At 41.9% G+C, this 24930-nt stretch overlaps 1 protein-coding gene across 1 annotated transcript in view; it reads right to left on the bottom strand.

Moving 5' to 3' along the window:
- The window catches only part of FBN1 (fibrillin 1), a 141673-nt gene extending 123193 nt beyond the window's left edge, over window positions 1-18480 (bottom strand). The window contains exons 1-4 of the mRNA XM_088540325.1: window positions 18453-18480; window positions 17915-18219; window positions 5428-5510; window positions 4278-4376 (exon numbers count right to left, since the gene is read on the bottom strand). Of these exons, the coding sequence (XP_088396451.1) occupies window positions 4278-4376; window positions 5428-5510; window positions 17915-18081 (349 nt within the window). The 5' untranslated portion in view covers window positions 18082-18219; window positions 18453-18480. The remainder of the gene's footprint in view (window positions 1-4277; window positions 4377-5427; window positions 5511-17914; window positions 18220-18452) is intronic.
- Window positions 18481-24930: the final 6450 nt, after the last annotated feature.

The raw sequence follows: 24930 nt of genomic DNA, 5'->3' as shown, positions 1-24930 counted from the left end.
CACGCTGGCTGTTCAGCAGGCAGCTCCAGAGTATAAAATCCAAGTGTCTGCCAGCTATCCCAGCAGAAACGCAAGCCAGCAGCCTCCCCAGTTCCTCAGGGAAAGGAGCTGCTGGCGGGAGCAGGCACAGGGCACCAGGGATCAGGACCTTGTCCCTGTTCACAGAGGTCCGTGCCACTGCGGAGGGATCCCTTCCAGGCCTGGCCGCGCATTGCGCAGGGCTGCGCCTGCCAGCAGCTGTAAACAAGGAATGATAGTCAGCGCATCCCACACGCGGAGCGTGTTTCCTCTGCCGGCCGGCCGACTGACTCCGGAGATCACAGCTAGAGCTGGCCTGTAAACCAGGGGCCTCGCTGCAGAGTGCTGGGAAAGCCTGCAGTAGCCTTAAAAACTCTGGAAGCATTAAAAATTTAAGAGCTTTTGACATCTCCAGCAGCAGCAGAAAGGAAGGGTGGGCTGAGCTCTGGGTTGTCGGCACACATCACCACCACCCACGTCGGGAGTTGACCCACACTGCTGTACCCACAGCACCCACACAATTCCTGGAGGAAGACATTAGTGAGGTGGCTCAGGTATCACCAAAGTACCCAAAATAGAGTCAATCTGGGACAAAACAACTGTGCAGCCCTACCAAAGCAGGCTCAGGAAGGGGTGGGCATCCCCCTCTCAGTGTGTGCAAGCAGAGCAGCCCTGCGTGGCAGCCCACCCACCTGCACCTTCAGAGCTAACACATTGACAGCCACACATGTGGCAATCGTATCTCCAGCCACACTGTAAGCATGCCCCAAAACTCCAGAATTGCACAGAAATAACCACTAACCGGTCAGCAAGTTCACTGATGTTACAGAAATCTTTTATGAGAAAGCCACCGGTTAATCTTTTCAACCACAAATCAGCTTCCTAAAGCTGATTTGTAACCAAAAAGTCACAACAGTTGACCTCCATAAGAATCAAAACTGAAGGATTTGCTTTGCTCTCCAATCTACATGAGCACACTGCATTAATCATTTCCCTCCAGCAGACAGCGAGGCTGCAAGAGCAATCCCAAGCTTGGCTTTAGCCTATGATCATACACGCTGCAATTCCTTAAGAACCACCTATCAGCACAGATTAAAACATCCAAAAGACCACTCGTTATCTGGTGAATCAGAGTGATATATTTAACTCTGAGAAGTCTCATATTTTCACCTGTATCTGTTATTTGTATTTTAAATGTAACAAAACTTTTCTAAACGCAAGCAGTAATGAAATCCATATTAAAAATTGGTATGGAATAGGCTTACGAAGCCTTGAGATAAATGCAAGTTCTGTGATCCACAGATCTGATCTATATAGTTGTACAACTGGCATCAAAACTAGAACACTTACATCCTATAAGAAAGTTATTTTTGCATTTGCCATATTTCTGAGGGCTGCATCTGGCCTGTAGCGTGTCTCGGGTGAAACCTGCCCATTATTATCCCTGAAGCTTCTCTCCTAAGATGAGTCAAGATTCCTCTCGGGAGGTATTATGAATTAAGCTCTGGTCCCCGTTCTGGATTTTCTCTTTTCTGGGCTAGCTGCAACCTGAAGTACTGCCAATACATTCACATATGAACAGTAAAAGCTGGTCTGTGCTGTCTTTACTCAAGTTGGCATCGTGACTCAGATGAAAAAAAAAAAAAAAAAAAGATCTAACTGAAATCCATAAAATCACTCATGTAAACAAAGCTGCAGTCAGTTTTGCACCATCTTACTTAAAGCCCAGTTTCCATGTTCCCTTTTTGACATTCTAATTTGGATAAAAAAAGTATACAGCCTTCATTTCACTTTTCTTCGTGGTATGTCCCCATTTCAGGTTACTAAACTGAAGTATTTAAATCTTAAAAGTTTCTAAGATACTCTCTTAAAAATGACATTCTCAAATATCCTACCAGAGGTACAGCTCTCACTAGTCTTTGGTTTATAAATGCACATGCTGACAAAATATTAATTGTTGCCAATGGGAGTTGAAACTAACCCTTGGATGTCAAACAGGTTTTTTTTGTTGTTTTTTTTTGTTTGTTTTTTTGTTTGTTTTTTGTGTGTTTCCTCTGTTTCTGAATAGCAGATCTAAGCCATCATGGTCTATTGTGTAAATATATATCCATAGATTTTGTCTACAGTATCAACAGAGCAAATGACTTACAGAAAGTCTATGATCTAGAAGTCCTAATGAGGTGCTGGGTCATAATAGCTATTACAAAAGAGTGCTCAGAGACAGCAGACTCTATTCACACTATAACAATCGGTGACACTTTTTATTTTATAATTGCTTTGTTTTAATAAATTAAGGTGTACAATATGTATCTTGAACTACTGCACTGATTAATCAAGATACAAATAATATTTTTAAGTAAGTCAGCTGTTCAGTATATCGGTAGTGTGCTAATACTTCTACAGCATATGGAAAAGCAACTTTATAAAATGTCCAACCTATATAATGTGTAAGGAAAACGTCAGCACAGCTTAAACTACTGATCAGTAGAACACCCTTGCCTCTAAAAACCAATTGCCAACAGCTTCTGTAACTAAGACACACAGGCTTTTAAAGCTGCATGATCAAACACTGTAGCAAAGTCTCTGAGCCCATTCATCTGTGCACGCAATTTCAATGAGCCTAAAATATAGATATTGATGGTAGAATAAATCAGAAAAAAGTGGCCTAAAGAGAGGGAGTGGGGGTGGAGGGGGGAAGGTAAGACTAAGACCCAGGCATTCCTGCCTTTTACAAACTTGCAAAAACCCCCAAAGGAGACCTGGAATAAGGTCATGCTTTCCTGTACTGGCTTACAGGATTAAAGCATATGCACCAGGTAAAACAGCAGCTGCAATCCTGGGCAGCTATGCAACATCACACACATTTGTCCAGCATTTTGCAAATTCCCTCCTTGCAGCACCCTCTGGGTGCTCCAGCTCCATACCCTCCTTGTGGAGGCCTCTCCCTAACAGACATCACAGGAGCCTGAGAAAGGGGTTGAACTACAAAGAACAATATTTACCATTTTAGTACATGCCATTCCATTACATTCCATAGTTGTTATTGTTTTTCCACTGTTATTGCATGAAAAGGATGCTAAAGCCACAAGCTGTTATATGGGTCAGTTATATGGGAAAACCCTCTCATCTGGGAAAGCTGTAAAATGGCAAGGTAAACTATAGGGGCCAAGCAGACCACACACAGAGTCTCTGAAGATATGCAGAAAGATGAAGTCTTTGCGAGGTAAATGGGTAAAATCGCATTACAGACTCAACAGAGCGTATCTGCCACTGACTTCAGTTAAAATGTTGTTCAGGCACTTTCAGGCATTTGTGGGACACAGTCCCTCCCTCTCCTCCAATTCTTCCCAAATTCAGAAACTTCCTATCTTATAGAAAATCAACATCTTCTGTATTCTAAGAGACAATGACCACACTTAAGTGAAAACACATCAGGGATCATAGGTGACATCTTAGATATGAACCACCCCAAGAAAGATCCTACTTCAGATCAGACACCATCCATACGGTAAACCACTGAGCCATTTGATACATGGACTGATTTTCATCTTACTGATTTTATTCTGGATCTAGGAAACCACTCCTGAAAATGTGAAGTCCAAACATTTCTAGGAAATGACATTTATCTGAAAAGTTTAATTTTCAAAGCATCCATTTTTTTGGATGAAAAGGTGAAAAAGAACTTGACTAATTTTGTACCTCTAACATCGTCAGAGGTATTACCTGAATATGGTTAGCAAAATCAGATTCAGAAGATGCATACTGAGCTTGACAGGAAAGTGTTATCATATCTGGTTAATTCATTTGAAATCATGTATATATTAATATATGAGGACATAGTGTGGCCCAGGAACTCTAAAAATGATAATGGAATTACAAAGCAATTCACATTCACTTGCCAACAGTCAATCATTACAAATATTGTGCCGGATATGCGTGCATGTATATGTGTACAATTAGAGGTAAGGGACTTCCCAGAAAAAAAGCAATACTGGAATTAGTGTCACAAAATGTCAAATAAACATAATTCCTAATAAAACTAATTTGGCTTTAATTTGACAGAAAAGAATGTCTCCAATAGCCAGTTTCTGAGTCATTCTTCAGTTTTCATCATAGGAGACGGCTTTCTTTCCTGTGGTAAAGTATGTCTGGTGACTCAGAAATTATTTGTCTTACATATTGACTGCTGGAATAGCTACATACCTAGCTAGCTTCACAGGCTCAGAAGACCAACATAAAGATACAGAAGGAATACTCACTTGATTTTGAACCACAGGAGGGGGCTATCTGACCATTCGGGCATGTGCACATGTTTGGTCTAGAGCAAAATCCATCCCCGCAGGAATGTCTGCAGATTGCTATAAATAAAACATATATGGTTTCAAAATATGTTTAAAAAACTTAAGCACACAAAAAAACACCTGATAGAAAATATCCATTCAGTCCCATGAAATGCCTACAAACTCTTCAAATTGTACACAACTGATTCCAACAGAGTCCCATCTTTTCATCTGTATATCTCTATAGCAGACAACTAAAATCTGGACCTTCACATTGTCTGTGTGCCACAGGCAATGGGAGATTTCCTCAGAAACAGGGAACTCTCATCCATTTTGCCAAAGCACTCTTGGAGGAAGGATAGTCCTGTGATGACATGGATGATGGAGCACTGGAACAGGCTGCCCAGAGAGGTTGTGGAGTCTCCTTCTCTGGAGATCTTCAAAACCCGCTTGGACGCAGCCCTGTGCCACGTGCTCTAGGTGACCCTGCGTGTGCAGGGAGCTTGGACTAGATGATCTCTAGAGGTCCCTTCCAACCTTAAGCATTCTATGATTCTATAACATTGCCAATGTTATAGACACATATAGACACGCACTGCAGTGAAGCATTTCTCATCTGGGAGTATGTTGCCTCAATATCTCTGGAGATGAAAAACTACCCCTAAAAATTGCTCCTGGTATAATGTACCATAACACACGAAACACATATATAGCAGAATTTTATGTGTGTGTTTATATATATGTATATATACACCTATAGTCCAAACAATCATAACAAATGTATTTGGTGGCCCAATGCTGCTGCCTCCTTCCATGCATTTAACCAGATGAACATACTCCACAGCTGCACTCCTGAGAACCCAAACACGCCATGAATCCCTACACCACAGATTTAAACAGAATGTATGGATGAGATTAATCCCTTGTTAAATATTGGTATCACATCACTATACTGTAGCCCACAAGACTTTGTACTCATTTAAAATATTTAAAATAGGAAAGAAAAGAGGTATAACTGCTATTGAAACCATACAGAAATGCATTTCAGTTCTGGTACAAAACTAAAAATACAAGGGACATACAGGGGCAAAGATAAACCTCAGTCATAAACATAACTGGATTAACTTACGGACTATGCATTGGTTTCCACCAGGTAAAGTTTTCCATCCAGGGCAACAGTAAGCATTGTAACGTGAGCCACACACATTGGGTCTGGGGAAAAAAAAAAAAAGAAAGAAAAATAAAAAAGACATTTTTTTATTTTATTCAGAAATATATTTCAAAAGCACAGGCACAAAACAAAGGAGTCACTGCAAAGGACATTTCAATAAGCAAAAATGTGTGTTTTTAATAGAACTGAATGTTGTAATTTTTTATTTAGGGAACACATACTCTTTCAAATTGGAAATTATATTATAAAACATGAACTCAAACCAGTAACATCTAAACAACAGAAACAGAAAGGGCAGAAGTCTACATTTGGAAAGGTACCTTGCTCTCTATTAGAAAAGAGGGCTTTGGCAAGCTCAGGCTCTTATCCATAGGCTAGCAGAATGCCCACCTAAATACAAAATGAGGAATCGCACCCACCATCATCAGGGAACACCAAGGAAACTGAGGGCCCTCCAAACATTAGTTTAAGTCTCATGTTCTCTTCTATTCTTTATTCTACGCTAAACTACTATTACTATTCCCTTGTTTTGTCCATAAGCAAAATCATGTATGTACATGTGTGTGAAACATGCCAACTATTACATCAGCCAAATAAAAAGGCCAAAAATGCACATGCTTCATTAGCAAAAACTACTTGCTGTCAAAAATATCTAGAATGTGGATGCCTTTAGAGACACAGGTCCTATGAAAAGAATGAAGGGTCTACTGCAACAAGAAATCCAACACATCTCAAATGAGAGATCCATATGAATGTTTCTTTCTAAATCATACCTCTCATCTGTGATTTTTTTCTGTGAAAATACAAAAGCTGAAACTGTTCAACATACCTCACCCATGTTGTCTTTCTTTAATCTAAGGTGTTACGTTTGTTTAATGAATCTATCCATAGAATTAAAACCAGAAAGACACAGCTTAAAATTTCAGAAAACATGTCTCATTTTTTGTAGTATGTTTCATAAAGTTAGAGGAAATTCTTATAGCATGTATTAATATTACAAACAATTACTTGATAGATTAATGTTACGAAAGCTTGTCATAAACTACTTTCTACTTCCTAGAAACAGCTTTATTAAAATACCGTATACAGACTAGAGACAGATTTAAACTGTTTATTGTTTTAGGAAGGGGATTTTATTATTATTTTGTCCTTGGTCTTTTAGAAAGTTTTTCATCCTTAGTATTGCAATGTCTAAGTAAACAATAGTTACCTCATATGGTGAGGCAACTTAAGACAAACAATCTTCAGATATACAAACACTGATACACGCACATTTTCTGAGCAACAAGTTTTTTATACTGTATTTATTTAGGGATTTGCATTGTTAATACAGTTTCAACCCAAACTTCAGTGACACCTTGACTTGTCGTTAAGTGCTTGGCCAGAAACTATTTAACTCAAAGAAAACGTTACCATTATCTTTCTATTGGTTTGGGATTATTATGAAGCGGTAACGGAGACAACCGTGAGCGGCACAAACTGGACATGCTGCAGAGCCCTTTACCCTTCCTACAGCTGCTACACACTCAGAGGTGCCTTATTCACAGAATTTCAGCGTATTCAGCTTTAGTAATGTCAGCTACTTCCCTGCAGGGCTATAACCAGGCCACTTTCCTAGAGTTCCCAGTTCATCAATGCCAAATGTTGCTCTGCTATCAACTGCCAAGTGAGGCTGGCAAGCAGACAGGCGAGATTGCTTTTCACCTTCTCCATGCACAAGAAATAATCAAACTGATTAAGATGGACAGAATGGGTTTGTTGCTACCTGTTACATCCACAGGCAAAGACCACTTATTTCTGATTTGCATTGGTAATTATGAACAAATAATCACAAAAGTGATATTTAGACACTCAGTCAATTTTCAGACTTGGCAACTGTATGGTTTTGGGGACCATCTGGTCTGAGTTAAGAGTCAGGAGGAACTCTTATACCATGGGGAAACCCAATTTTTTAAATCTGTTTCCAAAACAGGGCCCTGGAAAACGCAGACGTGCCAGCAAACATGAAGTCAGAGACCCTGGAGCCACGAGGCTTGTCTGTATGGCAAGGCCGAGCCATACACCCAAAAAGCTCCAACTCTGAGGCAGCTTGCTTAGCTTGCAGAAAGGAGGAAAGAAAAAAAAGCCATCAAACTACCCTTCCATGGAACAGTTTGAGTCTGACAAGTGCATTTTCCACTGGAACACTTTTTCATCAGAATGTTTCTGTCTAGCTTTATAAAAGAAACTTATATTAAATCCTGAACTCTGCTGCTGGCTTCTTCGGGAGGGAGAGGTGAGCCCATGTGCCCCTCACCTTCCCAACAAGGCTCCATGTGTCTATTTGTAAAACAGGTTTTAAGAGAATCAAGTTAGAAGATTAAATTCATGGATAGTTTTGAAGACTGCTGAATTAGAGGCCATATGTCCCCAAAAGCAGTAACCAAGAATGATGAAACAAAATATTCTAAAGTATATCATGAGAGCTATTGAAAGCAGAAGATTTTAAAGGAGTAAAGAGGAGTAAAAAGCAACCTCATCTTACAATCTCTTTAATATTAAAGAATGTACACAGTACCATAACCTATTTATGGTCCCCGTGACATTAGCCAACATAGCATCTCACAATATTAAGTAAAAGAAATACTAATGGTTTAAGCAAGTACTTTTAGCAGGTACAGGAAAACAGAACAAAAACATACCAAAGACCTTCTGTTAAGGGAAGCACATAAAACACGGCTGGAGAAACTTCACAATTCACTTAGTCCATCCCTCTACCCACGGAAGTGTTACCTTTCTCTGAATTATTTTCACACAACTATTTTTACATCATAACAACCATCCATCACACTTCAAAAGGCTCCATCATGGTACTTAAACAGCCACCGCTGTGCTTAATAGAACATGCTTTCCTGCTGGTATTATAGGCTATGAATACTAAAGAAGCATTTTATATTCTTATAAAACTACAACAGCGCTACAGAATTAAGTTATAAAATATGGTTTGTAATGGTAAAATAGGCTAAACTCACATATACAGCCCAAGCCACACATGATGCCCATAGCACCTTCCTTCACTCCAAAAGGAAGATGGGGGAGAGGACCCACCAGAAACACAGATGTGGCCATTAGATCCAGGCCAGAAGTTTAATTTGAATTGCACACACACACCAGAAACTATCAGTGATCCTTGAAAAGGAGAAAAAGCAGTGTTTATATGGAATTAGTTAACTGCTTGATGTACCTCGCCCTGTATCCTTTACCTACAATCTGATTTGGAGAATCCGAGCTTCCCAGTGTACTGACCTCACCTGTCTCCATCTGCAAAGTACCTACTGCACAATAACAATTTCAATAAAAGATTGAGAACGTAAGATTTGCTGTAAAAATAAAAAACAGCAGTGCATATGTTGCCTAGGTTAGCACAGCACAAAACTGCAGTGCTGCATTTGACACAGAAAGCTTCAGACTTGCACCTTTCTCCAGTCAAATTCTCTGTGATTATTCACAGAGAAGACACGAGTGATTGCATCAAAAAGACAGATCGGGGACTGGGAAATGAGAGAGAAGACTGCCAATTTATTTTAGACATACACTACACTTGTGAACTGTAAAGGACTTCCATAGTGGTATGGTGCTGAGGGGAACCACAGCTGATGCCCAGAGTTTCCAGGAGGTCCAAAATAAACAAGAAATTATGTCTTCAGTTAATGATGTGCAAGTACAAGTTCAGGAGCTACATTAATTAAATAATTATGAAAACACGTTAGTCACCAACTAGAAAATTATTAGAGTAGCATAGTGAGAAAAGTTCATCATGAAGTTCCTGTAATTAATGCTTGAAACAGCAGCTATGTATGTGGAAACAGAAGATACTCATCTTCAGATGTAATGGCAAGGAGCCTCTGCTCCCATTAGGAAGCAAAGACTCCTCTTCACTTTGTATCTCCACATGACTCTTGCTTTTTGACTCAGTGCAGGCACAAGGATGCAGCCCATGCAGGACTGAGGAGCAGGATTTAGCTCCTAACAGAAAAGTACCAATTTAATGCATTTTTCCAAGGATCTCCAAGATTTAACCCTTCCAACACCACGCTCTCCCGGAGCTCTGGCAGGAAAAGATGATTCTACAGCAGCGGATGCACTAACGCAGCACATCCCCACCTCGCTCTGCCTCCCGCGGGAGCTGCGATGGGCAGCACTTTCTTTGTTCAGGAAAGGCTGGGATTTCCTCGAGGGGTCAGAGGCAGAGTTTCTGGCACCTCTATGCACTAAGCTTCGTGCGGAAACGCTGCCAGCAGCGCTGCCATGCGCCGGCCAACGCTGGCGGAACGGCGGCTGAAGCACGCCCAGCGCGTGGGTCTTGAATAAATTACACGGAGCGACTAGACAGAGTGGGCAGAGAGCCGCTGGGAGAGCAAAGGGGACAGCTGATCATCCGATAACACCGCACTGGGAGGCAGGGCAGGAGGGGAGCATTTCTAATCGTGCCCTCGGCTCACTTTCCTCTCCCTATGAAAACACCCAGGGGCTCTTCCTTGCAAGAAAGTGTTTAAAGAACTTGTGTTAACTCCTTGGCTGCAATAGCCGGCGTAGGCTTGAAGTAATGGAGAGACACATTTTTCTGGCAAAAGAGATGAGTTACACCATCAACCGTTATTTTTTAGAGGAACCTTTCTCTATTTCTCTTCTTATACGGACAAAGACGGTACCTGCTAAAACTGCATCCAAAATTATTTGCTGATGACTTCCAGATAAAATTTAATTGATATACCCATAGATAGTATTAAAGAATGACAAACTGTACTTGAAAAAAACAGTAGACTGGTCTTTAAAATATGAACCTGGAAGTCTGAATACATCCACTGTACACAGAAATCCTAGCTACAGTTTCAAAATGCAAGAATAGCTATTTCTAGCTGTTTTTCAGAGACATACAATCAAATCTTTTACCATAAAACTTTTTTTGCACATTCTTAAACTCCTCAGAACCTCAGAGTAAGAAATCAGCACCCTCGGGGAAGCAGCACAGCTCTGCTGCCCTCCCCCAGGCTTTTCTTTTCAATGCTGTGAGCAACCCGCCTGCTTTGGACACGGGCTGGACCACAGGGCCCTCAGGAGCCCCTTCCCACCTAAATGACAGACCCACAAGCAGGGCATCAAGCGCCTCCCTCTGCACAGCTGGCGCCTTCCACCCAGAGCAAGCAGCAAAGAGGACTCTGATGGGACAGTCCGGCTTTTCTAAATACTAGATTTAGTAGATAAGGCAAGGTTAGCTAAATACTAGGCATGCTGTTTGTGATCACTGTGTGCCCTTTTCAGCTTTTGGTGAAGACCTTAGTTGGGGTCTTGAAAGTATTTCAATAGCATAAAAAGGAAAATCTGTGAAACTTTGAAAACAGTGAGTTCTGCTTCTGTTATCCTAGAACGGACAAGCATTTCACATCTTCAAAATCCCAACCTATTTTTTATGCAAACTATGCGTTCTACATGCAAAGAACTGCTTCTGGCACACAGATTTTCACTATGCAGTAAGTTAGCCTGGATGTCTCTGCCACGCAGAGAGCCTAATATGATAACTATTTCTCACTCTGACAGCGAGAGCACTGCTGTCCCAGCATCCTGGCTCAGCTCAGCTAAAAAAATAACATGCTGAGCAGCTCTACGGGTGTCTTTGGCTCCGCACCCGTGAGGCCTACGCACAAGTCAAGAGTTCAAAACGACAAGCAAGTTTCCTGCAGCAACACTGAACACTTTTCTAACCCTAACTCCATCACACTGTGACAGATAAATACAGCAATGAGACAACAGTGCTTGACATTAAGCAGATTTTTCCGCATGAGTTCTGACAATGTGCTGTCTCTTTTACTGTGACAGAGTCTGGGAGAGAGTCTCAGGAGCATGATGGAGTGCAATGCTTGCCAGTGAATATCCTCAGGTGCTAAGCAATATGCCTCTAATGCGTTTTAAAATGCTCCTTAGACTACTGGAAGTTTTATTTCAGGTAAGATAGAGCCCTTTTTGGCAGTTCCCCCACAGTCTCCAAGCTCTTCCTTACTAGGAGAGTAATATTATGTTTTTAAAAGGTGAGTGAACTATGTGTCTGCTATAGCACAAGGGAACAGGCTGTTGATACTGATCCCACAGCTTTGACTCAGCCTGCCCACAGCAGGCATTGGGAATTCACTCTGTGCACATGGAAGAGAAAAAGATGAAATATCAGAGGGAAAAACAAAGAAGAAGCAGAAGAGAGACAGGAAAAAAGGAATGTTCCTGAAAGGAAACAAATTTTCATTTGAAACCTCAGCTGAACATCACTGGATGTTCTGATGTCCTCCAGCAAAACATGAGAGAAGGGGAAGCTTGAAAAAGAGGATGAAAATGATTAAGACTGTAGACAAAAGAACTGCGGCTTCCATTTGGTATTTCTGAGGCTTTAATGGTCATGAATCATTTCGTAAAATAAAAAGTAGAAAGGAAAACAACAGATTCTCCAGCAAGTCAACACTGAAAGTATTCTTCAAGATAAAAGCTAAGAGTCCTTCATACTTCAGTGGAGATATATAAGCAAAACCAGAAAGGACAGGTTTTAATTTAACAGGCTACATTTTACTTTTCAACGCACCTCCTAAAGGAGAGCCCAACTTTATTGAATTGTCACAAAGATGGACAGTGATTCTTTCACTTTTCTATCTATGCACCAACCTTGGCAAGAACAAGGCTATTCTGTAGGTCTGAAGCCCTGAAGAAAACTAAGTCTTCAAACTGAGAACTGATGAGAGAACAATTAAAGGAGATGCCCACAGTACAAAATTTAGTTACAAATATTCTTTCCAGAACAGTGTGACGAATTATCAGAAACTCTCCAGACCACAATATTTCCACTCCAAAATAAATAAATAACAAGTCCAGGAAGTAAGACCAAAGTGACACACATATACCTACATTCTTGATCACTGGGGTTCAAGTAGGAAGGTAAGGCAGAAAAGAAACAAGATAGGTGGTGATCTTCACTCTGCAGAGTGAAAAAGCTACCGATTCATTCCTGACTATTTTCATGAGCAGGCGCTTTGTTCAAGTAGAGATGATCTCCTCTTAGCCAATGTCTGGCACAGTTCTATCAAGGGGAAGCCTTTCTGGTGATCCATGTAGCTAGACAGTTTGGGTCCTGCTTAGATAATAGGATTCTAATAATCAGAGGTTGAATAATCTATTCACGTATTTAAAGTGACCATGAAAATTTGAAGATGAATGACACGAACATCATCGTGCTAAGTGAGCATCACTGCTAACGACACAGGCTGCGCCCCGCATGTGTCTTGCGCATGCACCGCTGCGAGAGAAAAAGAAAAAAAAGAAAAAAGAAAAAAGAAAAGAACCACATGGAGTCCCGCCCTGCCTCTTTTCAGCGTCCTCGTGCCCAGTGATCAAGACCAGAATCCACTTCATCCAATTGTCCTGAGCCACTTACATATTATCTCCAAAATGGTCATGGCTCATACAGTATCTCAAAGGCTCTATCGCTCACTGCAGCCTTCACTTCGGCACTGCTTAACATGGGAAAAGGCACTGAGGAATTTTGAAGTATTATATTAGGCTTTCTGATGTATTAGGTGGGAGGAGAAGGCTGATTCAAATTTCACATAACAGACACACAGCACTTCAGAACCATTCAACTCCTGCCAAAATACACTATGAAAAAAAATACAGGTGGAAGACTGGCTAAGAAGCTGGTGACTGACTCATCAGTGTCTAAGTCACCTCTCAGCAAATGAATCCAGTAGTAGTGAATGAAGCCTGAGCAGAAGGTTTAACCATAAAACAGCTTTTCACCAGTGGGTCTGAAATGAAGCAAGTCCTAATTCTGCACTACAATCTACACAGGTCTAGGGGTCTATTCCTATAAATCAGAAAACCAGATTTGTATTAAGGCCATGCCTTCTAAAGAGGAGATATCCATATGACAGGGCTTGGGAATCTAAGTGGGAGCCCAAAGGCCTGAGGATTATATACTTTTATTGTTTTGCTTCAGCCTTAAGAACAACATGGAACCATCACAAGAATGCTAACACGGGAGCTGCTGCACAGCTACTGGATCTGGACAAAGAAACCCATTGTGGAGAGTACAATCAAACATTCACTAAATGTATTTTTAAAAATTAAATATTTGGGGTAAAATATATTCAAAATTCTAATTAAAATGTATAATGGCAGTAAAACATCCATATGATTGGAACTAAAAACAACGTGCTATTCCCTCTTTTAAGTATTAGCCGTTGAGGAAGGGTTAATAGGAGTTATTGCCTGCCACAGAACAAATTCTGTCTACCTGTTGCTTAGTTCAAATCTCTTGCCCCCGTCAATCTACACATGAAACCTGCTTCCCAGAGACATTCACACCTGCACCAAATTGTTTCCTTTCTTGCAGTGTGATGCAAGTTATACAAGCCTGGTGCCAAGTTCTCTAAAGTCATTTCACTTCTGATTAAGATTTCCACTCATGTACAATACAATGTAATACCAAAAAACAAACAAACAAAAAAAAAACAACAACAAAAATAGCCATTAGCATGTAAACCTAGGTGCAGAACCTTAGTGGCCAAAGACCTCAACTTTTTGCATTCGGATGCACTGGTACAAAAATTTCTCATCTGCACTGTCTTTACAATGTAAGGCAGAGAGCCCTGGAATGAGCAACCTGTACTCTAGCACATCAGCTACTACTTGTATATTTTTAAGATTGTTCTGCATTTAAAGCTGACAGTGCCACTTTTATCTGAAAATTCATGGATTCACGTGATACTGGCAGGAAGCAATTCAAACAGTTCTGTTATTGCACTTTTAGTTACTTCTTCTATTCCCAACTTATTACTCCTCAGCATTCAGGCTTCCCCTGCCCACAATGTGCCGCTAGCTAGGTGTGGCAAGAGCAGCCAGCCAGAGGTGTGCGGGCCAAAAGTGGTAAGAAAAATGCTTGAGGTTTTTCAGTATAAACCAATATTTACCGGTACGGTAAGTCTGCTTTTCTTCAGTGGGCTTTTAGTGGTAAATATTGGTTTAAAACGAAAACCAGAAGCCTTAATTATATATTTGAATACTGGAATTATGTTATAGATTTATAAGATTTATTTTATTGCAGGGAGCAGTGATGCATGAAAAGGGTCAAAGCCAACAGATTACACAAATAAGCGCTTCAGTCGACCTACGGACTTCGTTTGGGGACTACAACCAACAGAAAATTATCCAAGAACCGCAGTCCACTGCTGAATAGTTTTAATCCAGGAGGTTTATGAACCATATTGGAGCCAACTAGTCTGTTCTGCAATATTCACTGTCATTTAAACATAATAACAGCATAATAACATATTCAACATAATAACAGTTTAATTATTCTTGACAAATGCATTTAACTAGTATCTTTATTAGAGTCATTACATTATCATTCGGGTCTCTTTAAGAAATCTTAGTTCTTTTAAAACCTCAGCTGAGCTATTTGTTAGGCAAACAATTTCTGTGTCCATCATACTGAGAAGAAGCTGACAAGCATTGCTTAAAGTGCTATTCAAGAACTGATTCACCCTCATTAGAGGTCTATGTCTTATCATCATCAGAAAATGAGAAATCCTAATTAACGATAAAATCCTTAATTCTGCTTGTATTTACTCTATTCAGTAAAGTACTGATGAAACCACCAGTATATTGTTTTTTTATTTTATATGCAAATGGTTCAAACATCTGTACACTTAAATCTTATATTTTCTAGAAAAAGCTTCCCATTCATGGCTCAACTTTGTAGTTTTTCTTTCTTCAGAATTTCATGCTACATTCTTAGATATTTAAGAAGTAGCAGGATAAAGGCTCGATGCCTTGTAAATCAACACATTAACGTTTGTCCTAAAGTCTCTGGGGTTTAGAGGTTAAGTGTCTGTCTATGTGACATGCTTACTGTTTTCACTTCTCACAACAGATTCCACAGACGTTTCCGTTTCTTATTTCACGGTATTAATGCTGGCTACAACACTGAAAAATCCAGATCTATTCTGAAACAACTGCCACCTTTATCCTGGCTGTTTAAAGGCAACAGGCACTGCACATAAACACACGCTGGCTTAGACCATCTCATTCAAACGTACATGGCATGGGGGGGGACTTAATTGCTAATGCCTTCATGGTTGGATCAATTCTAACAACATAAGCAGCAAGCTTAAAGTCTTACAATGAATACCTAAGAAGCTTTTCCACACAATTTGTAATAATTAAAGTTAAAATACACTTCTAGAACCATACTGCGCATTCAAACAATTCACTAGTAAAACTAATGAGGCAAAGGTCGTAAGGAAGAAAACTCTTGCAATGCACAGCTTGCAGTGAGACACACGAGTGTGGAAAGTCACCAGAAGTAAAAAAGTAAATCCCAGACTTCCTCATTTTTACATACAAGACCAGTATTTATACAGAGACTTTCCTCGATATTTTATATACTAAAATAATTTCTACACTCATATAATACAATGCAAATTCTAAATCTAAAGGATTTCTGTAAAAATGTTTCTTCAGACTCTAAAAATTGAGCAAGAGTTCATTGCCAAGACAACAGTCTTACTCTCAGTCAACCACAATAAGATGAAAATAAAGTTTCCCAACATCTATTATGATTTGTATCAGACCACTCAGGCTCCCAAATATATCTTTACTGATGAACAAGTTGGAAAAGTAGTATGCCTTCTTGTAAAATAATATTTTTAGTGCTTTAGTCCATTTAATCACGCTAAATTTTCCCTGTCTAATGTATATAAAATTCCTATACATTCAAAATATGTTTTCCATCTGGATTTCTGAAGACTTACTTCCAGCTTTGTCTGTTAAAATGACAATTCTTCCTATTCATTCTGTGCACATACTGCCACACCTAAGGAAGTGCTTGCAATTTCTACATTAGAAGTATCCAGCAGGATTCTCCCAACACTGGCAAAGAAGATCACATGGTAACAACGGGATTTCCAGTTCCAGCTCCTTAAGCAACTTAGGCACTTTCCTCTCTCTCAAAAAAAAAAAGGCTAACCACGAACAAAACTAATAACTTGTTCTGCCTTTTACAGTACTTCACATCATTTGACAAACTCCTATCATCTGGCTAAGAACCTGCTTCCCAAAGGCACTCACTCAGATATTCCAAATATCTAAAATTAATATTGCCATTAAACCTACATTCTCAGACTGCTAAACAGATATACAATTCACAGATATACATGATAAAGGGAAGGCTCAATGCAAAGAAAAAACGTAAGGTTTCAATTAAATGCATGAACCAACTCCTAAGATTAAAGGCTTACCCTAACACATTTTAGGTTTTCAGAAACAATTAACACTTCAAATACCTTGCTCTGATGCATGACTATTACTGTCTAGATAGCACAGCTTTACAGCAAAGTGTTCTGTTCAATAAAGCAAATTTTATCCTCTGCATACATGTCTGCAGCTCCCACTAAGCCAATGGAGTCAGCACATGTGTGCAGACTCGGTCCCACAGAACAGAAAATGGTGTTTGCCAACTTAATGCTTAAGAAACAATTCTACAAAGAAAAGGATATTAAAGCCTTCTCAATAAAACCCTTTCCAAAAATACTTTCCCTTAAATTCTTTCCAAACTCTTATTATGCGCAATTAGTCCTGCAAGCCCTACTACAAACACCTTGCTGCCAAGGACAGCTGGGTCACAGGAACAACCTACTTTGTCCAACTCTTGCAGGTATGTCAAAGTGAAATGAGGGAGTCTGACCCTACCACTTCACATCCTCAAAGAAAACATCAACTACTTGCATACTTCCCCCCACCAGTATGGGGACTTATAATATAAAGTCAGTATCTTTTCCAAGGGAGCAAATGTAAAGAGAGGCAGAAATGGACTTTTGCATGCAAATAACGACACGATTGCAGCATGAGGAATCCCGCAAGGAAGCAGATCTTGTTCATCCAGTGAAAGCGAGTGCAGTCCCTCCTGGGGGACACCGGGCACGGAGGGGAGGCACCCGCATCCCTCCTGGCACACAACCCTCTCTGGGCCACCTTCTCCGCCTCTGCCCTCTGAGCGCTGCGCTAAGCACTTGGCTACGGACTGAAGAGGTGCAGGCGAACACCTACCAAAACAAACCGCTTTTTTTTTTTTCCCCTCCTCCAACGTTGCGATTTTTAAAACTTTCGGCTAATCTGCCCCCCGAGCGGCTGCCGAGCCCTCTCCACCTCACTCAGCGGCACTCTGCGCTGCGAAAGCGGGCGGGGGGCCACGCGGATAACGCTCCACCTGACACGATGATCCCCCGTGGGGCGCAGAGGCGGCGGGAGCCCCGCTCGGCGCGGGGGCCGCCGCACGGAGGCCGCTGCCGGCCCGGCGCGGGCTGAGGCGCCGCGGGGCGCCTCCCTCCCGGCCTCCCGCCCGCCGCAGGTAGCGGCCCCGGCCCGCACCTACCCTTTGAGCGCGTCGTGCCCGGCGCCGCCCTGGCCGCGCCGCTTGGCCCGGCTCGAGCGGCTCTCCTTGGCGCCTGCCGCCTCCGAGTGCCCGGCAGCGGCGCCCGCCTGCGACGCCCAGAGCACGGCGACTCCCAGGGCGATCCCCAGCAGCCGCCCCCGCCACATCGCGCCGCCGAGCCCCGGGCTGCGAGCGGCCGCCGCCTCCTCCTCGTCCTTCTACCGCCGCCGCCTCCTCCTCCTCCTGCCGCCGCTCTGCGCCGTCCGCCGGTGCCGCCGCCCGCTCAGCGCAGCCTCCTCCGCGCGCTGCCAGGAGAGAAGGGGCGACCGTTAGGGCTGCGTGAGGAGCCGCGGGCATCGCGCGCGGGCGCTGCCTCCTCCCCGCCCGCCGCCCCCGCCGCCCTCCCCGGCCCGGGGCTGCGACCCCTGGCCCTACAGCGAGACCCCCGCCCGCCCCGCGCGGAGCCCGCGGCGCCGGGCGCACCCGCCGGAGCCGCCGCCGCCGGCGCTGCTGTTCCAGCTGCGGCCGCTGCACCCACCGCTGCTCCAGCTGCGGCTCCAGCTGCCCCCTCCCTCCGCCTCCTTTTTCCCCTCCTCTCCCCCCCGCCCTCCGCCTCAAGTATCGCCGCGCTCTCTCGCGAGACGCGGGCGCAATAAAGGCGCCCCCCGCGCCGCCGGGCCCGCGCCCACCTGCGCCCCCGGACCCCGGTTCCCGCCGCGCAGCGCGGGGCTGCGGCCGCGGCAGCGCCCGGCCACCTGGAACGGGCCCGGGGCGCAGCAGGGAGGGGGCGACTACCCCCTCACAGCCCCAGGCCACGCAGCAGGAGCCGCCCGAGCCCCCGCTCCTACCTCGGGGGAGCAGGGTCCCCTCCGTGCAGGGCTGCGGTACCGGGGGAGGGTGCCGGGGCCCGGGAGGAGGGGGCGAGCGCGGGGCAAAGCCCGCGCGGGGGATCCCGCTTCGCGTCGCACAGCCATCAGGCGCCGTTAGCTTTTTTTTTTCCCCATCGAATTTGTCAGGTGATTTCCAGCAAAATGGAAGAATTAACTGCACGACGTGGAAGTTACATTCCCCTGTGTAACTGCTGGGGGAATTCAGAGATGCAGCCCAGGGCAGTCTTCACTGGTGGAAAACAAAATACTAAAGGTGGGTAGTGCTAGAATGAACACGGTACAGAGCCCTGCAACGAAACCTCACAGAGGCACAGGAGAAGGACAAGATGTATCCAAAACGCTGCAGTTCCAGCTGAAATACTGGCTACGGGAGCAGGGGGAACAGGAAACTACCACCCATTCACTGCCAGGACTTGGCAAGAACTGCTTTTCTGCTTTCAGAATTGTGCAAATTCCTAATGGTATCACAGACAACGATAAATTGTCTGTCCCGAATAAAGCTAAAAAGGCTGCTGATGTCAATAAAATCACCTCTCCAACTCAGTGCACTTCAGTCCTCATAAGAAAAAAAAAAAAAACTCAAACCCTAGTCCAACCTTAATAAATAACAAATTTGTAGCTCTCTCTCAAAGTTAGTAATAATAACTCTGTACAGCCAACTCCAGGACAAATGCTTGTCTTATCCTTATCAAACAAACAAAATCCAGCATTTTTCCCCCCCTCTCTTGGTCTATGACATGCTCTCCCAAGACTGATTTTGGGCATTTTGCAGAAAAGCCAATTACCATACCAGAAACCTATAATGCCTACATAATTCTATGGACATTTCTCCTTGCAGTTAATAAGATTATCACATTTCAACATATACAGAAAATGCAAAAGCAAACAAGCAAGCATCATGGATTGAAAGTATATTTGCATAGTCAGCTGCTCCTCACTTACAGAGACTTGGGAGTTTGCTTTTTTTTTTTTTTTCTGTAATTAAGGTTTTGGGCAGGCATCCTGCATGGTCAGGTGCTGCACACCTTGGTCAGTTTGGCAGCCCGGTTTGATGAGCAGGTAGCTGAGCACCCTGCAGAGCGGCCGCTCGGCTGCCGAGGGTGAACGCAAACGGTACCACCTACTACGGCGGTACCGCCAGCACCGTGCACTGGAGCAGGGGGAGAGTGCTGGGCAAGGCTTCCCAGGCAAAACCTCAGCTTACCAGCTCTTACCAAGTGATAGCGCCATTAAAACCATACATACCATTTGAAATAAGCGGCTTAAATCCCTGCTTGTAATAGTTTGTTATGTATATAAATAGATATTAACCTTCTAAATTAACATGGAAGTATTTAAGCTAGCACAGGAAATGCTGTATTTGCTCAGCACAGTAACAGCATTCTAAGCATATTACTTTGACTGATTTTTATCATTAAGGAGACAGATAAATTTTATAATCTGCAAAAGTTATTTCATTTTACCCATTCCTGTGTCACTGCTGAATGTGCAATGTGAAAACCTTCACCTCATAAAATATAAGTAAAATAGAGACATGCACTGAAATTCGATGGCAGTTAAGACTAGAAATAAGCCATGGCATCAGAGTATGTCTCTTCAGTGTGTCTGAACAAGGCCCAAGATGGTAACAACCCCAACCTCAGGCCATTATTTTGTAGCTTATATAAAAGAATCAATTGAATCAATTTTGATTTTGCATAAGGAGCATTACTAATTTGAAGTTTGTACCATAGATGTAGAAATGAGGGGTTTAGATAAATCTGAAATGTTAACTCTCCTGCTGCAGCCAGTCTGTGGATAAATAGGAACTTGATTTTTCAAAGTTTTTCCATGTTTGCCTGCCACATAAGCATTTTGGAGAACAGATATTCAGTATGTCTATGCTTGTTAAATAGAAAAGGTAACATTGTGCAAAGGCTTTTGTATTTCTTCTTTATTTTTTTATTTTGCCATTGCAGAAGCTATTCAAAAGAGAGAAGAGACAGCGATAAAGGTGATGGTGAATGTGTTCCTGCTATTACAGTACAGCAATACAATAAATCTGTTCCTTTGCTGTATAACAAAATCTAAACTTTTTAGTAAATACATGAAGTTAAATGTTTCTAAACTAAACCACTGCAAAAACTGATGTTAGAAATTCACTAATTGTGACTATAGCATGAAGACAGAATTTACAAGTTAACAAAAATGAGTTATGAAAGGAATGCTGATTTACTATTTATTCAAACATTCTTTTGGATTCAGCGTTTTCTGTTTCAAGTGTTTAAATTTTCTGGATGAGCTCCTGGAAAATATCTAGTCTATGCAACAGGTTAGCTGGATGATTTTCTCATATCTTCTAGGACATTTTATGATGTATTATTTTGCATCTTGCATGGCTACAGAAATGTGGATTACACTATATGAAGTAATGCTACATGATATGTGGGCTGTCTTTTAATTAATCTAGTGAAATATGTAGCACATCATCAACTTCTGGTGTGTCATTTTAAAGAATATGTTTATATGCTAGAAGAAATACTTAAGTTGTTCACAACTTTATAATAGTGCCCACCTGGGTCCTCGAACCACTAGGAAAATACACTGTCACAAGCAAAAGATTTAGCAGAACTTTTGCTCCTTGCTGCTAAACAGAGCTACTAACAAGAGCCATGCACATGCTTTCCCACAGCCACTTGAGCCTTTTCAAACATTTAGACTCTAAAGAACATCTAGACAGATTACTAGATGGCCTCCAAAACACCTGTAATCCCGTAAGAAATTTCATTCCAGAAACCTGATTCTTGATTCAACCTGATAATCTTGTCCATAGTATCCCCCAAGAACAAAAGCTGGACACCCATATTGACTGTTCAGTGATGCTCTAGCTCATGTTTAACTACCTTGAATGAAGCCCAAAAATAAAATCCAAGAACAAACCACACAACACCATTATGTGTCTAGAGAGATTTGCCACTTTTCCAAAACACTGGTGCTTCCAGCCCCAGAGGATCTTACAGCAGTATTTTGGTGACTATGGATGGCCTGGATTTGCAGCAGGTTGAGCAAAACCATAGTTATGGTTAGAGTAATTATCAAGGAGCACAGGAGAAGCAATGATCTGTTCTTTGCAGTTAGCTATTGACTTGGAAGCAATGATCCTAAATAAGTACCTACCAATGCACATGCAACCTCTCCCACACCTTTAAAATCCAAGTCAGGTACATACCTCTAGTAAAAGACACGCTCACAGCTAGACATACCCTCATGCATCTCTCCATTTATCAATATTATGTACATAAATATTTCAGTTCACTTTTATAGCAGTTGAATTATTATAATTGATTTTCAGAGAAATACCTGTTTGTTCTGTTCTTCATTTCTCATGAAGAGAAATATCTGAAGTTTTCAGCACTGAACATCTTTATGTTCAAAAGCAGTGACGTGAAGTAGCGCTGATCTCCCTCCTTCCTGACCTTCTCTGGCACGAGCCTTCCTCCTCGTCCTTCGGCAGGATGATTACGAGACTTCTCACATTAGAGAAATTTAAACTAGTTGGAACTGTGGCAAACAAAACTTACCCCATGGAAATACTCCTGAGTTTTTTCATTCTAACTATATGAACTTTTACAGTAACTGCATTTTTTAGATGTGTAAATTTACTCTGAACAATGTGAGCAAAAATATCCATCTTATATATTTCTTAATAAAGAAAGTCTTGATTATGCCAATGAAAACAAGGACTGTGGGAAAGTGCTTTTTTTTTTTTTTAAAGGACAAGCACAAACAGTAATTACAGCCAAAAGTTATGACCAATTAATTGGTTTAAATCTAAAAAATTCAGTGACTTCCAAAATGAAACCAACTATCCCCTATTTTTCCTAATGCTGTTTGGTCAACTAAGCTAGAAGAACTAGATATGCAGCTTACCAAGAATGACTTTTAGAAATCAAATTTAAATATCTTTGTTTTGTTTTTAGAAACTTTGGGTTTTTTTTCCCCCTCTTCTAGCTGAGTTTATAATGATGGAGGAGGAAATCTAATCCTACATTAGCATAATTTCAGTTTGCGAGACTGTAAAGTGTTGGGGTAATGTTTCTATAATTTTCTAAGCAAAAGGAGGTCTAGATTTTGGCTCAGACATTAGGGGCCTATGTGCTTCTGGGGAAATTCCAGCATTTTATCTTGGTTGTATCCTAGCTGACCTCAAAGCTAATATATTTTATACAGATTCAGACCATCCCTCTCCTGTTTCTTCTTTTATGGAATAGTTTTAGTGCAAGATTTCTGTCATCTTAAACCAAATAATCCCTTTAATTTACTAAAACAAGGCAATTTTTGATAGCTCCCACCAAAAAAATCAGGAGAGAGTTCAGACAGTAATTGGATTTGTCTTCTCTGAGGTCTGAAGGAAACAGACATTCTTCCTTCTCTAAAGCACCTGGTTTCTTAAGCATCAGTGACAAAGAAAGCATAAGGAAATTGGAGAGAGGTCCAAATTCAGATACCCTTTCCTCAGTGCTATTTTAGAAAAGTTCTACAAGACATTCATAGCTATTTTCTAAAACTAAATATATTTTTTTAAATCAATCCTTACCTAATAAGTGTGAGACTATGACATTACATCTCCATTTCCTAAAGATAGTGTATAACAGTTGTTCATGGATGTCCTAAAGAAAATATAATAAAAAAAAAAAAAAAAACTTGAAGCAAACATCTACCTTCTATGTTGTCCTTTAGGAAGGTGAAGCACAACCCATTTTTTCTAAAGTTAGCGTCAAATATAAATACCACTAGAATAAAGTAAAAAGGAAAATAAGTTTAATAGAATGCATACATTTTATGTACAATATATGTACACACAGACATTTACATCTACAAAGTCTAAAACCGCAATACTGTTTCTTTGATTTAAATATAAAAGCCTTAACTCAGCCTTAATGCAAGCAAAATATATATATCCTTGTTCTTTATGTCAGTTGTAACCTTGTCAAATTTAATTGGAACTTGGCCAGACTAACCACTGCAAAACACGGTTCCCCAACCTTACATTTGTCCTAGAGGACATTCTGAGTCACACCTGTAAGTTTAGAAGCAAAGTGAAACAAATTTCATAGTTTAGCATGAAGTGACAACTGTTGGGTGATTTTTCAGGCTAAGACACTGAACAAAACGGATACAACTTTTTATTAAAATTAGTGCATTCCAAGTGGGCGGAAATCAGTAACTAGGAGCCTCTGCTTGTAGCTCTCATTTATGCAAACTCCCTACTGACACAAACAAAGACAGCTGAATCAGGCCCTGCATTCCTGCAGACATTGTGTCAGCAAGGGATTGGGTGTCACTGCCTCTGTTTTCCATCGCAGTGTTCCTCTAGCTATGAGATGTTTCAGTTGATAGGGAGTTTCCCCATGATGCAGTTGAAATAATAAAATAGGTAATAGAGACCAGGGATTAGACTCTGAACCCGGCACATTCCGTTTACAAGGCCCTTCCTTGGAGGAATTACACTATGATAGCATTGCATATGGCTCTCATATAGAATCAAATAGTAATTTGGGTTGGAAAGGACCCCTGGATATCATCTGTTCCTGTTCCCTGCACGGAGCAGGACTGACTTAAACAAGGTTGCTCAGGCCCTGCCCAGCTGACTCTGGGTACATCCAAGAATGGAAGCTCCAGAACCTCTCCAGGCAGCCTGTTGCAGTGTTTGACCACCCACAACATGAAGAACTTTTCCTCACACTTGCCAGTAATTTCCTTTGTTGTGACTTATGTTTGGCACCTCTTATCCTATCGCTGTTCACCATGAACGCTCAGGCTGCATCTTATCCATACCCCAAAGTCATCAGTAAAATCCTGCTCAACCTTCACTTCTAGGCCAAGCCGCCACCGCTCAGGATGCACACACCAGCCCTCACCACTGCGGGGACCCTCCACCACAGCCGGGCTGCTTTATAAACATCTTCCTTTTGCACTGCGTGCCCAGAACTGGATGCTGGACTGCCAAGAGGCAGGAAGAATTACTAACCTGGACCCGCTGGCGACACGGCGGGTAGCAGAGCCCTGGATGCGGCTGGCCTTCCTCACGGCGAGGGCAGGCTGCTGACTCACGGCGAGTGGCGGTTAGTCCCCAGCCAGCGATAG

The sequence above is a fragment of the Tinamus guttatus genome, unplaced genomic scaffold (assembly GCF_059628265.1).
Source record: "Tinamus guttatus ecotype Peru unplaced genomic scaffold, ASM5962826v1 Tinamus_guttatus_pri_ptg000004l, whole genome shotgun sequence".
Classification (NCBI taxonomy): domain Eukaryota; kingdom Metazoa; phylum Chordata; class Aves; order Tinamiformes; family Tinamidae; genus Tinamus; species Tinamus guttatus.
The sequence above is the reverse complement of the archived record's forward strand: the minus strand, read 5'-3'. Positions and strand labels throughout refer to the sequence as shown.